At 35.4% G+C, this 19173-nt stretch overlaps 1 protein-coding gene across 7 annotated transcripts in view; it reads right to left on the bottom strand.

Annotated features, from left to right (window-relative positions):
* Positions 1-19173, bottom strand: part of CSPP1 (centrosome and spindle pole associated protein 1) — a 135858-nt gene that overhangs the window by 58105 nt on the left and 58580 nt on the right. For 5 of the 7 annotated variants that reach the window (XM_036766552.1, XM_036766589.1, XM_036766605.1 and 2 more), the window contains 7 exons: positions 18899-18981; positions 15548-15641; positions 10407-10464; positions 9537-9578; positions 7163-7365; positions 3282-3409; positions 2778-2856 (listed from right to left, as the gene is read on the bottom strand). In XM_036766552.1, coding sequence (XP_036622447.1) covers positions 2778-2856; positions 3282-3409; positions 7163-7365; positions 9537-9578; positions 10407-10464; positions 15548-15641; positions 18899-18981 — 687 coding nt within the window. The remainder of the gene's footprint in view (positions 1-2777; positions 2857-3281; positions 3410-7162; positions 7366-9536; positions 9579-10406; positions 10465-15547; positions 15642-18898; positions 18982-19173) is intronic. The other 2 variants (XM_036766561.1, XM_036766596.1) reach the window with 1 other exon arrangement.

The following is a 19173-nucleotide window of genomic DNA, read 5'->3' as shown; positions in this document are numbered from 1 at the left end:
GAAGATTCTTGAAAAAATACATAATTTAAAAAGTAGTGAAAGAAAATGTAATACATATAACCCTTGAACAATAAAATGTTCTGTGGCTTAAACATTGTATACTACAGAACACAACTTAAAGCAAACCTGACATTTGAAAATCCAAACTTAAAAAGGACAAAATATGGAGTTATTATTTACCAAACAAACAGACTCTTCACTTTATAAAGTAATTTCATACATTAAGATGTTAGATCTCCTGGTGCATTTAAAATATCACTTTAACAAAAATTCAATTTGTGTAAACTTTTTCAGGAATGTATCTCTTGCACAAGGAATATATATACACATATATAAAATGAGATCTGAGTTCTGAACCTTCCCATACTTAAAAAAACTTATTTTAGTTAAAAAACTAAAATCAATGAGAAATTTAATGATGAAATGTATTCCTAAAGAAAACCTAAATACATTCAAAGAAAAATATGTAATTATTTAACATTACAAAACAGAAAGGAAAATTCAAAGGAAAACAATGTTAGCTATCTCATCTTTCTCTTCAGAGCACTCTGAACCTCCTGTTGACAACAACAATAATAGTTGCCATTTATAGATTGCTTTAAAGTTTGTAAAACTCTTTACAAGTATCTCATTCCAACTTCATAACAACCTTGAGAGGGAAGTGCTATTATTATATTCATTTCATAGATGAGGAAAGTAATTAACTGATTTCCTCAAGGGGCCAGATTTGACCCCTGGTCTTCCTAACTCGAGGTCAAGCGCTCTATTATGCCAACTAGCTGCCTACCTAGTGAACAGGAGGAGAAAAAAAAGTCTAAAAGCCCTTTTCCTCCATAATTCTAATGTAATCAGTGGATAAAGGGCCCCAGAATAAAACAACCTAAGGCTACTATCAAAATCAGTAAATAAGAAACAAGATGGATGCAAATAGTTGAACCCATGCTACACTTCAATTTCAAGACAGCTTATTATGATATCAAGGAGTTTCTCTAGATATCCTCAGAAAGCAACTTAACTAAAACATGAATCATAAAATAAACTACAATCTTCTGAATCACAACATGTTATAAGCAAGTGATACTCAAAGGACAAATACAAACAAGCAGAACAGTACTGTTATGGAGAACAGAAAAAAGGATAAGAAAATAAAACTTATCAGTGGCTTTCTGGCAGTAGCATTCAGGTAGGGGGATATTATTAGTCTATAGCACTGCTTCTTGTATTCTAAATAAAAACAACCCTAGAGTGGAGGACAATTGATTTTCTTGGCTCTAATTCTATTATCTTGAAGAGACCTCATATCAAACTGATATTCTCATATTTAAATTAATCTTGATGGGTTAGAATGCTAGGGCAAAACCAAGTTAGATGGTATTCAGGATAACAGGCTAAGTATAAAGCATTTAATTTAGGTTCAACAGAAAACTTGTTAAAAATTACTAGAGGATACTTGATTTGTCAATGTATAAATGAGAAAGATCTAACAAGTCTTCACCTAATCCTAGGCTTGACATGAAATAATGAATAGCTGACTTTTTTTTTAGGTTGCTAAAATAAACAACAGAATACAATAAATAAAAGCACAGTGTCCAGGTCATAGGAAGTAGTGTTTCCAGTGTTTTCTGTGTTCTCTGAGCTGGTTGGAACCACAGGAAAATTATTAGATACAATTCTAGATACATTTAGGAGGCAAGAAAAACTGTAGCATTTTCTTCCATTTTCAAGTCTAAGAATATTTTTCAAAGTAACGGTTAAAATAAGAATATGTTATTGAGTCCTAAAGTTTCCATTCTACCAATGTAGCTACAACACAAAAAAGTAACCTGACAATCATAAAAATGTGATCATTAAGGAAGAATCAATTTTCAAATGAATCATCCAATGATCTTTTACACTGGGGGTGGGGGGGATGGGGTAAATATTGAAGGGAAAAGTAGGAAACAAAAAATGAAACAAAATAATTGACATCTAAATCCGTTTTACATTTTCCACTGTCTACCTGATCCAGCCTACCCCATTGGTCAATGTTCATTTGCAGGTTTTAAAAAATATGTTAAAATTAAGCGTTAAAAGTAAACTTTATGCACTGAACTAACTATCCACAGAGTTTGATAAATCAAGTGAACAACGAATGTCTACTATCCAGATTATGACATGCAACTGGATGGTTCAACAGTTCAAACATCTTGGGCTGACACCAAAGACAGACAATAAACTGGATCCAGAATTGAACAAGAGAAAGACGTTGGAACGGACTACCTATGGAAAAACTGTGCAATGCTTGTAATGAGCCCAAGCTTCTTCATGAAACAAATGCCCATCTCTTTAATATCAATATTCTTTCAGTGATAGCTACAAGTCATAGAATACTAACTCCGAAAAACTAAAGTTAGAGAGAGTCAGATGCTAGGTGTGAGTGGGCTGCAACAAAAGTGCCTCATCATCAGGGGACTTATTATCCGAAAAGGAGGTGGACCAGTAACTCAAGAAAATAAGAGACAAGACTGCCATAGGATGAGAACGTGTGAATGTGTTGATATCTGGAACATTAGACAAGTGTTCTCAATACAGATCTATCAAAGTATGTTCAAATATGCAAACCATACACTCAACAAACACATACATACATACATACACACACACACACACACACACACACACACACACACACACACACACCCCTACACAAACTATAAGACTCTACAGTATAAAACTGTTAATTAAGAAAAGGTTAATATATTTAAAATCTCTCCCAAAATTATGCTATACAGACTTACATAATGGGTCCGATTGGTTCACAAGTATCAGGGGCACTAGCAAAGGTTGGTGGAGGTATTCCCATCATTCCTGGGTTATCTAGACAAAATAAGAAAATATGCAGTCAATCTTAGATATCTATAAAACAGACCAAAAAGAAAATTTAAGAGCACCTAGAGCAAAGACATATGAAAAATATCACCAAGAAAAAAATTACTAAATAACTGCAAAAAAATTTTAATCATGTTGTTCTGCTTCAGCAATTCAAAAGGAAAAAATAATACATCACATCTTCTAAAAACAACTTAAAAGGGATAAAGTGGTGGGGTTTTGTATCTGTGCATCACTGCGGATTTCAAAATAACGTATTTTTTAAAAATAGCTAACAAGATAATACAAATGCACTGTTATTACTTTTCTTATTCAAATATTTTTCAGAAATCTATCTTTTCATATTTTCCAACAAGAAACCAAGTTTCTTATCAGAATCAATAGGTAATATACATATTGAAGCATTAACTTACAATATACAAGACTGGGATCCAAAGGATTCCTGGCCCCATAAAAATAGTATGCTTCATCATAAGGAGTTCGATAGTTGAGTAAAGACGGTGCAGGTGGAGGGGGTAGGGGTGGAGGTAGAGATGTAATCCTATATCAAAATAAAGTTAGAAAATCCATTTCACATTTCATTGTATAACTAAAAAGAAATTAAGGTTAAAAGAAATTAAATCCCTTCATTTGAGGCATATGTTGATATAAGAAGTAATTTAGATGTACTTACTTAGGATGCAAATGTATTTTTTTTTTAATGTTTTACTCTTAGATTCAAGAGAACAGGATTTCTACTATGTCACTAAGGTCCTTTCCACTTTTAAATTTGTGAACCCACAAAGAAAGTGATGAAGGAATTTCCTTTCAAAACACATTTGGTTGAAAGTAGAAAGTTAACCCCTTCTTCTATAAGAGGCTTGTTAACTTAAGCCTCTTAGTAAATGTTTTTATGCAACCAAAATTAAGCAATGCTCATAATTACAAACAAAAACCAAAAAACCACCTGTAAAGTATAACAACGAGACTTAATTTAACCTCTGGCTAAATAGGAATTTGCTACCACTTGCCAAAAAACAAGATTTATAGTACTTTATTTATATATGAGAGCTTTAGAAAAACTCAACTGATCCAGTACTACCTTCTAAGTTGAAAATAACTTGAACGCTGTCTTCAAAACAAAGAACTGCCTATTTTGAATCATGTATGATAAAAAGCCATTTGTGATTAGTGGTTGTAGCAGCAGTAATGAGAGAGAAAGATTAAGAAAAAAAAGGAAAGAAATGATGGTGAGGGTGGGGGGTGTTGGGAGAGAAACCCTGTCCCCTAACACCAATGTACTCCCAGATTCAGTACTGGGTGTAAATGGTGTTTTGATGCCATCCCAGGACACCTATCACCATTCCTCCTTTGCCTTCCGTCTGCAAGTTCCTTCTACCACAAATGGAAGGAGAAAGAAAAAGTTAAGGGAAGAGGCAGAAAGCTTGAGGGGACAGAAAGTGAGATGGAAGAGAAGGGGAGTATAAGACAAAGAGGTAAGAGAAGAAGAAAACAGAGAAGGGATGAGAAAGAAGAAAGAGGAGGGAACTGGTAAAGGGAAAGGAGGAAGTTGTAAAAGAAGGAAAAGCGCATTTGACATTTTTCCATACTACTCCTACTCATTCTCCTTTTCATGGTCCCAGAAGCCTTCAAACCACATTCTCATTCAGATGCGTACTCACAAGTACATCCTCAAGTACACACACATATCTACCCACACATATACCCACATCCATCCCGCACACATTTCGGTGTGTGTGTGCACGTGTGTGCGTGCACGTGTGTGCATATGTATGTGTGTGTGCGCGCACTCATGTACGTACATCTGTATGGCCATGTGTATCCCCACACAGGAATACTCATGTTTCCCACACAAGTCCCCTTGGCATATGCATCATTCCATGTCCCCAAGTCTCTCCCAAATACACAATGTTCCCTTATCTCCCACATAACTTCTACTCATATCGCAAGACATCTATCCCCTGGTGTAGCCATCTCCCCACGTCCCATACGTACTTCTCTTACACCAATAGCTCTCCCACAGATATACCACCATGTTACTTCTAGGTATCTTCCTACATATAGATCTTCTCCATGTCTACTCTCCCATGTTCCCCACATTTACACATATACCCTAGTATCCCCTCCCCCACATACATAATGTCCAATGCTCCTCCTCCACTAACAAGTAAATGGTACCAAATAACATTGTATCATCTATCATATAATATATGAAAGGAAGTCACGATCACTATTTTATAGAAAAAAAAAAAAAGAAAACTCCGACTTGAAGGAAGAGTCAGTGGTATAGAAGTATAGAATCTTTACTCCTAATTCTTGTGGCAGCTCTTTATAGAGGTATGAGAATGTGGTCACTCTTGAGACCCATCTCTTGCAAAGTATATCTTTCTACACTCATGTAGCCCTCCATTTCCTTCACATACATATATTAAACATAGTCATGAACTCACACGGTGGAGTCTAAACTCAAAGAAACAAAAATATATACACGAGTCTACAAGCGTACATATATATATGTACATACATATATATACACATACACAAAAATATATGCATATACATACAAACATATACAAAAATTATACAGTCATAAATACAGATTTACAGGAAATTATTCACTTTAGGGAGATTTTGCTTTATAAAACAGTTCTCAAATAAGAAGCTATCCTAGTGGGAGTATAAGATTGTTCAACTTCTTAAATTTGTTTTGATACATAACTTTTTAGGAACATATCTGTTATCTGCCACAGAATATTAGTATATTCTCCTTTCTGAAGTAGGGGAGATGTACAGGCTCATTCTAGCCAAAATCCAAAGAAAGATTAAGCTAGGTTATTTATATGCTCTCCCAACCTTCAACTAGATCTGCAAATGGGATAGTTCACTTTTCAAGGTATTGAAAGCATAAAGGCAAAAAAAGGGGGGAGGGGAGGAGAGGTTTTAGAGATAGCAATGAAGGAGGTAATTTCAAAAATGATATTTTGACATAATCCATGGTATTTAATATACATGATATCCTAAACGTCTTGTTGAAGTTTTAAGCTTTGTTTACACTTCAGTAAGACTTTTGGAACACATTGTATTTAAGGTCTTTGAAAACACTGAAGTAGGATATCTCATACTTTCTCTACTCTTCTCTCTAGATTTCTACAACTTCAATAATTCCAAAAGTGGAATTACATAAGAAGTTTCCTAAGAGAAAAGGGGGAAAGTAACCATTTACTTTGCTTCCTCAGAAATCCCTTTCTGGTACAGCCTAAATGACTCTCCCAAGTTATTTACTTCAAAATAATTTTGAAGCACCAATGAGACATTGGTAATTTCTTCAAAAGTATGTCTTTTACAAAAACATTTCACTAGTCATCTAATCATCTCTCCTTTCCCCTTTCTCCTGCCTTTTCAACCAAGTATCCTCAGTGCAGCAAGGTTGCTAATATAAAGGACATTTAAGGCAATGAATAATCCTCATCTCTTTTGGCCTCTTTGGAACTTTATAAACTGTATTTAACTTTATAAACCATATATCAATGTTGTTATCCAACCTGTCATTAACACACATAAGATCTGACAAAAGGTAGTACAGCACAGGAAATATCGATGTTAACAGCAGCATCTTTGAAATGAAGAAAAAAATACTTTATGGTGACAGTATGAAGAATAATTATAGTTCAGACCACAGCGATAGACAGCACAGGAAGGATGCATAGTACCTTACATTTATGGATCTCAAGTACTGAACATCATTAACTCTTTAAGCCTTAGTATAATATACAACTTATACAAGATCTACAGTCAGAAAGCTTATTATGATAATTGAGGCCTATCTTAGCCTACCTTAGCCGTTCAAGTTTTCTAATGCCTATCTCACCATAGAAAAGTAGCTAAAGAAAGACAGCAGTTAGGAAGATTCACAGGTAAAAGACAAAGCCACACTGGATTTTTTTCATAAGAAATTAAAGGAAGAATTCAATATTTGCCAAGTGGAAATTCCCAAAACCAGCAACTCAGTATAGTTTACATATTTTCAAAGGGATATTACAAAGAATAATCATTTTAAAATAAAACATAAAATAAATTTTAAAGTACTTAACATTCATCTAAAAGGAATAAAAAATGTTTAATAATTTTTCTTGGTTTCACAAAGTCAAATGCTATAACTGAAGAAATCATTCGAAAAAACTTGACAATTCTCTAAGGACAACATTTTCTTCATGATTAAATTCACAAATTCATCTAAATGTCAAAAATAATAGCTTACCTAATTCCTAAAAAGAAAAACATTATAAACAAGCACCTGGATGACATCATTTCACCAAGGGTGGTGTTGATCCCTTGGTTAAAGTCTTCACTTAAAGATGGCCTAGGCAGGTCAGATAAGGTGGGAAGAGGTGTCTGGAAGGCTACTTTGGGCCTTTCTGGTGGAATCTTCTCTTCAAAAAGTGAAAGCTTCTTTTCAAAATATCTTGGGCTCATACCTAACTGCTTCAGTCTATCAGGCTAAAAGAAAGAAAAATAAATGATTATTCTGTGAATTCATTGATGGTAATGACAAGAAAGGGTTTCAAGAGATAATCATCCCTACCCCTAATAATATTAATAACCCAAAAGTCCTTCAGTCAAGTAAAGTGTTATTTCATCACTTTACAGATGAGGAAACTAAGGCCCACAGAACTGCTCAAAATAAAAGTACAAAAGAAGGTGCTAGAAGCCAGGACTCCTCCTTGTAAAAGTCATGTTTCTCTCTACACAGTTGCCACGGCTGATTCCATGGCAGCACAACAGAAAAAGCTTGGGATACTGGGGAGGGAGGGAAGGTCAAAAGAAGCCTACTTCCCTGGGATACTAGCATCAACAGCTTATACGTACATAGTGCTTTAAGGTTTATAGAGGGCTTTCCTCACAACGCATGGCCTTGATGTGACATCAGAAGCCACGGGCTGGACATTTCTGCCACTGACTATCTTGTCACCTCAGGCAGGTACATCACTTACCCTCTCTAAATCTAGGTTTCTTCATCTGTAAAATAATGGGGGTGGCTAGGTGGCGCTAGGCCTGGAGTCAGGAAGACTCATCTTCCTGAGTTCAAATCTGGCCTCAGACATTTCCTAACTGCATGACCCTGGACAGGTCACTTAATCCTTTTGTCTCAGTTTCCACATCTGAAAAATGAGCTCAAGAAGGGAATGGCAAATAACTCCAATATTTTTGCAAAGAAAACCCTAAATGGGGTCACAAAGAATTGGACACAACAGAAAAACAACTGAACAACAACAAAAATAATAACACTTCCATTACCTACATTCTAGGGCTGTTGTGAGAAAAGTGCTGTGTAAACTATTTAAATGTTGGCTATTACTATTATTCTTAACTGTATAGCCCTTTTAAGAGTAGCTCACCAAAGGTAATATCGATATTACTTAAACATGAGCAAAGTGTCTTATATTTACTTTCCCTATTTAATCCAAAACCATTGGGGTTTTGTCCAAACAGGAAAAACTGTAAAGATCTTCAAACCCCAAAACAACCTTATATGTAAGCATATTACTATGCCAACCACAAACTTTATTCTATCACGTATATATACTTATACTGGTTTCAAAACCTTTCTTTATAGCAAATAGTCTCAAAAGCCAATGATACCTAACTTGTCAATAATTCAGATACAAACAGCTGCTGCCACCTTATCACAGGAGCCCTTCAAGAACCACTGCCTTTCTCTATCTCTGTAATACCAGAAATCCTCTCCAAAAGGTTAAGAATGGCTTATCTCTCATTTTGTGCATCTCCCTCAGAGGTACAAAGAGGCTCAAAGATCATACTAGATGAGAAGGATGCTCATAAGAATTTGGGGCTCAGAAGCCTTAGAGGAATTTGGGGATCAGAACCACTACCTTCAAGTATACTTATATATGATTTTGTGGGCTGCCTTAGGAATCTCCCTAATATCTACAAACATTATTTCTCTATACACAATCTCTATAGTCTCTTCTAGCTTTAAAATGTTAGCACGCTATGAGTTTTTGAGAGAAATGTGTTCCATATTCCAAACAACTGGCTAAATATGAACATAATCTATCTCAAGCTGGGAAATGCCTATAACTTTAAAAGCATATGAAGAAAGAAATTTCAACCTACCATAGTATTCTTTCCTACTAAAATGCACTTAATTTTGAATACTGAGATAAATCCCCACTATCTGTGCTAAAAAATGGGAACAAGAGGCCAGATGATCGCAACTAATTTATATTTATCCTTGATTTTTGAAAATTTCATTTGCTAATGTCTTTTTGCAGAATATTTAGCTCTTTAGTAATGATCAGACTAAAGTTAAAGTTAGTTTTTGCTAGCTTCATGAAAAGGCCATCTGAAAGCATACTAGGTGGCAAGGGAAAACTAGTGGAACATTGGAAATGTGGAAAAAAAACCCATATAATTTGCACATAATCAAAAATTAACCAATATGAATAATTTTACCCTAAGTTGCTTTGTTCTTTTTAAGCCTAAACTTTTTATAAACTTACTTTTTTCCCTTTTTTTAATACTTTTGGTCATCATGTACCATGATACATCACAAAACATGCATTAAAAGACCAACTATTCCCTTCATCAAATAAATACTACATGTCCAACTAGGTAAAAACAGCATTTCAGATAAGAGAAATAATTACCTCCTTTTTACTTAGCTGCAATGACGTTAGTAATCCATTCCGCTTATAATGAGAATTGCAAAAGTGAAGTACAAATAAGATTGTTACTTTCACATCATTTTAATTTTTACAACATTTACTAAAATATATTTATCAAAAGAGAAAGTTTCTTACAAAATATTCAAGTCTAAAGGTTGACCAAGATATGGTAGGGAAAGTGTTATCTTGTGTTGTACATTAAGATAACATTGTCTTGGTACATTTCTTTTAGTACACTACCATACTGCGTTTAAGAAAAGCAAAGATAACAATTTTGTATTAAAATTGGAATCATGATCTAAAAAGGAAAAAGAAAATGCTTTCTTAGGAAAATGAAGAACTACTAACAACTGACTTTTTAGTCTTGTTTTATAAAACAGTAACTCAGGCTGGGTATTTATTATTCTTATTATAAGAATAAGAAATGCAAGTTGCATAAATTTAGAAAACCCACTCCAAATGTTCACATGGACTATTTGTGCCCCACCCATGGTAGAACATTCTGAGCTCATATTGGTCTGATCAGCCACAGCTGGGACACACTGAAACTTGACTAGCATAGTGATGTCATTTTGGTCCTCTCTGAGAATGAAGGACAACAACCAATAAGAATATCATCATATTCTTATATACCTGAGTTTACTCACGTACTTAAGGTACGTCTTACATTTTCTTAAGATTCCTTGTTTTTATGCTGCAGACTGGCCATATTCCTTTTTTCCTTTTATTTCTTTTTTCCTCCCCTATTTTCCCCACTCAATTTTATTTTAAGCATTTATGGTTATACCTTTCATAGAAAAAAGTCCATTTAAATGAAAAGTTAAACATTATAATGATACCATAAATTCTCACCGATTTCTCAGGGTCAATTTCTCCAGTAGCTGCAACACTGAGTTCTTGTTCTTTTTCTCTAAATGAAATATATTAGAAAAATAAAGTTTAAATAAGCATTACAATAATCACTATAACAGACATAAATCTAAATGTCACTAAACAGTAGCATTCCTAATTACAAGCAATTTATATATATAACTCACTTCTCCAATATACCCTCTACTCAGCTACCAAAATTAATTTCTAATGCACAGTTCTGATCACTCTCCTACTCAAAAATCTTAGTGATTCCTTATTTTATTGCCTATAGAATAAAATGCAAATTTCTTAGCCTAACACTGACAACCTTCCACAATTTAGCTCCCTTTCCAGCTTTATTTCACAGCACTCCTCTCTTCCCTCTTTTTTCCAGGTACTTTCTGTTCCAGCAACTATGAATAATTAGCTGTTTTCCCAAATTTAAAATGCCACCTCCAGCCTCCATCCCCATAAGTGACCTCACATTCTTTCAATGCCCCCCTCCTCTCCATCCTCCAGAATTTTCTCTTCCTTCAGAGTCAGTTTTTCCAATCCTCCCTCTTCCCCAAAAGTACTCTTTCATCAGTCAAATTTCTCAAGAGTACTTAGCCTAGATCTCTCCTTCATGCTTATCACTATGCTTTTCATCATAACCTTTCTTGTATACATGTAATACCTCTCCCTAGGAGAATAGAAGCTCCTTGATGGCAGGAATGGTGTCAGTTTTCTTTTTCAACTCTGTACTCCCAATAACTTTATGTAACAGGCACTTAATAAATATTTGTTGAATTGGCTATAAACAACCTATTTAATTGGCTATAAACAACCTTAAGCAATTTTAATTACCATTGATCAGAGCAAACTAGGGCAGAGAAAAAAATTCACTCCCGATTAATTTCGTTTTTGAGCACACCGTGGAGGGGTGGGGGGAGGCGCGGTGAGGTAGGACTGAGACTAGCCAGGGGAATTAGAAAAGGACTCATAAAGCAGGAGGCACTGTATCTGAGCTGAACTTTAAAGAAACTAGGAATTCCAAGAGGCAGATGGGAGGAGTTCAAGTATTCTAGGTATGAAGACAAACCCAGGCAAAGGCCCAGAGATTGGAAATTCGATGCTGTATTTAAAGAATAGCAAGAAAACAAGTTTGGCTAGAGAGTGCATAGAGAAAAGAAATATACAACAAACATGTAAAGGTAGCCAAACATGAAGGACCTTAATATGCCAAACAAAGGAGTTTACATTTGATCCTAGAAGTAGGAGAGAGCCACTGGAATTTACTGAGGGAGTTACATAATCAGGCCTGTACTTTGGGAACATCACTTTGACAGCTCTGTGGATTATGGATAGAAGAGAGGAAACTTGAGAAGGGTAGAATTAGAAGGCCACTGAAATAATCCAGAGGAGAGGTGGTAAAAGCCTGGAATAGGATGGTGACCATGTAAATAGGAAGAAGGAAATGGAGAGATTTCAAAGAGGCAAAACCAAAAAGATTTGGCAAATGATTGGATATCTGGAGGTAGAGAAGACCGAAAAATCAAGGATGACTTGGTAAGTTGATAAGCATGGGGAACACTTGGTGCAGTACCCCTGGGCCTGGGGTCAGAAAAACCTGAGTTCATATATGGCCTCACATACTTAATAGTTGTGTAACCCTCAACAAGTCTTTCAACCATTCTGTATGCCTCAGTTCCCACAACTATAAAATGGGGTAACAAAAGCACCCATCTCTTAGTGTTTTTGTGAGGATCAAAAGAGCTAATATTTGTAAAGTGATTAGTACAGTTCGTGGCACCTAGTAGGCACTTGATAAATGCTTGTTTCCTTCCTTCCTATAAGGATAGGGATCCCTTAGGAAGCGGGGAAGGAGGGATAGATGATGAGGCTGGTTTTGGACATGTTGAGTTTGAAATGTCTATAGGATATCCAGTTAAAAATGTCTGATAGGCAGTTAATGATATGGAAGTGGAGAAAAAAGAAAGAGATTAGGATTAGATACATAGGTATGTCATAGAGATAGCAACTAAACCCATGGGAACTGATGGGGTCTCCAAAAAATAAAAAGCGAGGACAGAAGAGGACTCAAGACGGAATCCTAGATCTATCCACAATGAAGGGGCAGAATATGCATGAGAATATGCAGGAAAACCAAGAAAGAATAGGGTCATAAAGAACCAGGGAGGATAGAGTAGCCAGGAAGAAAGGAGAGAAATGTAGTACACAAATAACTACAATAAAAGTTAGACTTGGAATAAATGCATGGGGAAAGGCCAAAGAGGAATGAAAAATTCAAAGCACCTCCAGAGTTAGAAGGGATCTAAGAGACCACCTAAACCCTGCCTGAACAAGAAGAAGAACATCATCTACTCCATATCTTCAAGTGCCTCGCTGGAGGAATACCTTGAGTGAAAGGGAGAACTCCTATCTCTAAAAGCAGACTATTCATTTTGGGGTAGCTCTAACTCTAGGGAAGTTTTTCCTTATACCAAGCTTAAATCTATTTCTGTATAACTGCAAACCAAGGCTCCAAATTCTGCCCACGGAGACCAGGTTGACTGAGTATTATACCTCTCTCAATGACAGACTTTCAAATAACCGAAGACAGCTCTCATGTTCCAGTTAATAACTGTATGGTTGGGTTTACAGCCACCTCATCATCATGGCGACCCTCCTCTGGATGCATTACATATGGTCAATTCCTTTCCTCACATGTTATTCTCAGAAATGAACACAATATTCCAAGTGTGGTATAATCAAGTCTACACTCTCCCACGTTTGAGGGTAAAGGGAAGCTTCCTAGAAGAGGATGCCCCAGAAGTAAGTACACCTTGAAAGATGATGAGAATGTCAGCAACTACAGCTAGAGGAAGGCTACCATTGGAAAGTTGGATATACAATTCCAGAGTCAGAGGAGAATGGATTTGAATTAAAGAATGGTAAATTAAGAAATGGGTTCAGATTAAGGAATGGCTTGATAGGAACAGAGAATATGTATAATGCAAATTAGGCTGTAAAGCTACTAGGTGAGAGGTGGACTGGGTGTGACCTTGAAAGCCAGACTAAATAAAGAGTGAGCATTTTATTCAGTATGCTTCTCTGGAAACCTACTAAAGAATCCCATTTATCAGTACCATATATCAAAATAAAAGTGACTTCATAATAAGGCATTTCTATGTATAGTTCCTTCCATACATTTTTAAGTCTCTATATAACCTGATTCAAAGACATTTATGATCTTCTAAGAATCACTCTAACAATCATTCAACAAAAGGTATAATTGTTCACTAATAATCACCCTTAGACAACAAAAACAGGCATCTTGTAATGAAGTGCAAACATCAAAAGAATAAAACTAGCTCTCAAACTCCTTAACGTAAAGATCACCACCCACCCTGACTACCCCCCCACAATATACACACATATATGTGAACATATATAGATATAGATATATAAAACTTACATCCTACTTGCTTTTCTTATTCAAGACAGCTTGGTAACACTAATGATCATCTGTAATGTAAATACTCTCCAGTAAAACTTAATAAGAAAAATATTCTTTGGGGAATGCAAAAATTTTTCTACTTGTTCATTTACCATAAGTTTTCTCCATTTGTTATTGTATTTGTATATATATTACACATTACATTACATTAGATTAATCCATTGATTGTAAGTGCCTTAAGAGCTGTGACTAGTTTTTTTTGCCTCTTTTTGTATTCCCAGAGCTTAGCATGGTGCCTGACGCATAATAGATATTTAAATTTTTATTAACATTGCTTATTGTTGCGAGGCAGCATGGAACAGAGTAGCAAGAGACAGATTAGAGGACTTTTGTTCAAATCCTGCCACTATTATTATTCTTCCCAACCTGGACAGGCCAGTTAAGCTTTCTGGGTCTCAGTCTACTCATTCATAAAATAAACGGGCTGGACAAGATGGCTTTTGAAGTCCTGTCCAGCTCTAATCTATGATCTATCTATAGCTATGGATATAGACATAGATAATATACATACCAAGATACACAGAGAGCAAGAGAATGAAACAATGAGAATGAGAGAGAATAATATTTCTTTTTTCATGCCTAAAAGGATAAAACCCATTTTGGTTATCCCTAGAAAAGAAACTGTGGATAGGTAGATATTATTTTTTAAAATCTATATCAAAATAACATGAAGACAATAATCTAAAGCTTTAAAATATATATGTGGAATAAATACAAATGCCCATTTTTATCTTTGTTACTTTTTCCACTAAAAATGAGAAAATTCTTAAGTAATCTCCCTACTATACTTGATTGGTTTTCATACTGGAAAATGGCAGAAGGGTAATTTTATAATGCTAAATCATATCTGGGGGGAAAGCCATGGCAATGGGTAACAGCATTAATTAAACATTTTCAGATTACTGCCAAACTACAAGAACAGTCTCTAAATTTATGGAATCAGAGAGAGGTAATGGTTAGGTAGGGGACAGAAAGTAAGACTCAAAAGGAAGAAGACCTGGATTCAATTCCTGTCTCTGACATATACCAGCTGTGAAAGTCAAAGGTTAACCCTTAGTACTCTAGCCAATCCTCTAAGACTACAAGTTATAGAGAAAGTGCCAATCAGTGTTGGTAGAGGGAGTTTCTTCACCTGGGAGTTCCTCATAGCAGTGAAATCATAGGTCCAATTCCAGCACCAAGAAATCACAGAAAAAGAGAATGTTAAAGCTAGAAAACATCTTAAGAGCTCAATTCACCTAACACTATCATTTTGCAAATGAGTTAAGTGAGACCCAGAGAGGCTAATAAGCATCTCATTTAAAAGGTAACATGATGCAGTAAGGCAGAACATTGGATTTCAAGTCAGAAGAACTATGCTCAGGTATTTGCAATCTGTGTAATTGTAGATAAGTCTTTTAACCTCTCTGGGCTTCTATTCTTGACATGAAAAGTTATGGTGTCTAATTAGATGATTCCTAGGTCCCTTCCAACTTGAAATCTATAATCCTATAATCTACAGAGGAGATCAGTATCAGAGTCAATATCAGAACCCAAGGATTCCTGATTTCCAGTTAAATGTAGGGCTTTTTTCGTCACCAAACCACAGAATAAGTTATTCTTGTTAACATTTTGATTCAGAAAAATAGAAGATTTTCATTACCGTCTCTTATTCTTCTGCTGCTGAGCTATTTGTTCCAACAGTTCTTGTCTGTACTTTTCTTTCCTTCTCCGAACAGTATCTCGATCTTGACTTGCTAGAGGTTAAACGAATGTAATAACACTTAAAAAGAATAAACACAACTGGAAACTTAGTTCTCTAGCCTACTCACTACAACAGCTATTCTAAATTTCTCTTCTCTCCTCTATCCACCTCCCTCCTGTACCCTCTTCCCCTTAGCCTCTCAAGTGAAGACCTTGCTTCATACCTCCCCAAGAAAACTGAAACCATTAACTATGAGCTCCCTCTTCTTATCTCATAAACTCATAACATCATCTTCCATTAATTCTTCCTTTAGTCCAATCCTTAATACAGATAATCTTCTCTCTATAAGGTTAATCTGTCTACATCTACTCTTGGATCCAACCCTCTCCTGTATGTTCTAGCTCACTGTCCCCACTAAAATACTTTCCATATCATTAATCTTCAGTCTCTCCCCACCCTCCCAAGATTAACTTATACTTGCTTTATATATATTTTTTATATGTTCACATATGTGCATATCTTTTCCACATACATAAATTGAGACAGGGAATATTTAATTTGTGTCTACAAATTTCCCTATTTCCCACTAATTCATATCTAAGATTTCATCCTAACTCCCGCTATACCTAGCCAATGTTATCTCTCACTACTACAATTTCATAGTATAACTGTTACACTCCTCTCTGATCAAGCTAATGCCACACTTTTATTTCAAAGTATTCCCTTCACTTAGAATGTCACGGAATGTAACACCCTCCATTGATCCAAATCCTACCAATTCATCTCACTCTTTCTATAAAACTTTCCCTGAATATTTATACTAAAATACTATTTCCCTTCTCTGAATCTCTGTAATAAGCATTGTCTATAATTTTTGGCATACATTTCCATTTAGATAACATATATTATATTGTACAGTGTCTATTTTTCCCCAATAAAACAGAAAGTTCTTTTTTGAAAACAGATTATGTTTTATTTTTATTTTATAGCCCTTACAACATATACCACAAGTTTTTGATGACAATAATCATAATAACTGACATATTACTTATGTACTAAGCACTTTACAAATATAAAAGCATTTAATTCCAAAAATATTCTTATTAACTACAGTAGCAAAGGCTAAAGCAGTTACAAGGAAATCTGATTTATCCAGAATTCAAACAACCAGAAAGCTTAAAACGCGAAACTATATTTTGCACTCAGCTTTAATAACAAATAAGCAAAGTGCTATTAGGGATTCAATTTTTAAAGTAACTTCAAAAAAATGTGAACCCAATCTATATGTTCTCTATAACTATACAGTTACCATATAAATACTATATATATTGTTTAAGTAACTATATAATTACAATTTGTCTTCATAGTAAATAAGGCCTAGCATTCTACCACTGAGTGCAGCGGTGGCTCAGTGGATAGAACACTGGGCCTGGGGTCCGAAAGACCTGAGTTCAAAAACAACCTCAGACACTTACTAGCTATGTGACCCTTGGCAAATCACTTTGTCTCAGTTTTCTCATCAATAAAATGAGCTGGAGAAAGAAATGGCAAACCACTCCAGTATCTTTGCCAAGAAAACCCCATACAGGGTCACAAAAAGTCAAAAACTACTGAATGACTAAACAACAAAAACATATTCATATTCCAACACATGTGCTTTTGCTTATATTGTCTCCCTTAAAAGCCCTCTTTTCTTCTTCTTTCCACGTTATCCAACTCATAAACCTTCTTTTGAGTTGTGCAGATAAAGTCCCACCAGCCTTCTCCAACTGTAACTGCCCTGTGATCTCTTCATATCCATCCCACATCTCCCTCCTGAGTTCTATTCCTACATATTTATATTCAACACTGAACTAGCTAGCTAGAAATCAAATGGGCTGACTCTAGAAAAAAAGGTGTAATTTACTCTCTACACAGAGAAAGGCATTAAGAACCTCACCTGTTCTACTCAGTTAACCACACCTCTGCACAAATGTTCACAGAGTTCTCCCCTAAACTCCTATCTGGGTGAGCAGTCATACTGAGAGTCCAAAGGGAAAGCTGTACCTCCTTAGACCAAATACTTCACTCTTCTACATTATGGTGCAAGCCTCAGGTTGGTTCCCCTTTGGCGCTGGTCAAACTGATCACCCCCTCAAAAAAATTTTTTTAATTCCTAGGCACACTTCATTTTCTACTTATGAAATTTTTCTATTTTATCTTATATCCCTAAACTGTTGGAAAAAACTCCTATTTCCAAAAGCGTGATGATGTTCAACTCTGCCCAAGTGCACTATTTTCCTTGTAGTACCCTATTTTTATAGATGTTTTCTCTGTCTTAAGCAAAAATAAGTTGAGCCCTCAGATCCCACTCTTATTATCCCATTCTTTCAAACACTGCCCTAGAATCCTGGGAACAAGAAAACTGAAATCTCTCCAACATGGATCAGAGATGGGCCCTTTGATATGTAAAAAGAAAAGCTTTTAAGAGCTAACAGCCAAAAACATTTCGTTCCTAAAACCTGGGGATTCTAACCCCTCAGAATACTGCTATGGGGCAGGGGAGTTAACATAGATACTCGGCTGCTTGTCTCCCCTTACAACTAGCTCTTCTGAGAGCTCTCCACTGACAAGAGATTTGACAGAAAGCTACCTATGGCCTTGCAACCCTGCCTGAGACCTCAATTTGGGGGGAGCTACTGGCTTTTCCCTGCTTTGCTCCCTTTTTCCACCCTAACCAACCAGAGACCCTGAACATCTAAAATCTCAGACAGGCCTGTGAAGATTTCATTTTACCTCCTCCTTACACCTGTCTGGCAACCACTATTGGCTATAATAAATTTCTTTAGGAAATCTAAGTTGTATGTATGTGCCCTGTGTGTTGATGCCCTATTTATTACAAAATCATTCTTAGGAAAACTGCCACTAAATGTCATAAGAAAATCTGATCAGACATCTTTTGCAATTATTTTCCTTGAGCCCTAAAAGTAATCCTGACTCATCTGAAAAAAATAGGGCACTAAAACACAAAAAGAGGATGCTGAATAAATTTAAAAATACATAAAATTACTGCATTTAAAACAACCAAGATAAATAACAATTTCATATCCAAAAAAATTTTACCCTACCTAGCTTACAAGTTGGTAAAATTCTCATAAAGCTAATATTTCACTACTCTAATAAAGTGATTCACTTAAAAATAAGAAAAACCTAATAATTAAAATCTCACATAAATCTACCCACACTAATATATCATGAAAATGTATATTTCAAATGTAGAATACAAAATATTTCTGCAAAGGCCTCGTCAGTAAAGAAATGTATACATACCAAAAATCATCCCTGCAAAAGGACTCTCAGTTTTAACAGTGGCAGACTTTGATCGTTCATCACCAAGATGGCTATTTGGCACACTGGTGACAATAGGAAATGAAAATAAATCAGAATCCAAATAGTGCACAAGCAAAAATGCTATAGTAAAATATTAATGTCACCTATTCACAAATTTTTAAAAATCAGTAGAATGTAGCATATCTTGGCAAAATTACAATAAAAACATGAGCATTTTTTTTTTCTGTTTCTGTGCAGGACACAAGGAAACTAAC

This window comes from Trichosurus vulpecula, chromosome 1 (assembly GCF_011100635.1).
Source record: "Trichosurus vulpecula isolate mTriVul1 chromosome 1, mTriVul1.pri, whole genome shotgun sequence".
NCBI classification, from domain to species: domain Eukaryota; kingdom Metazoa; phylum Chordata; class Mammalia; order Diprotodontia; family Phalangeridae; genus Trichosurus; species Trichosurus vulpecula.
The sequence above is the reverse complement of the archived record's forward strand: the minus strand, read 5'-3'. Positions and strand labels throughout refer to the sequence as shown.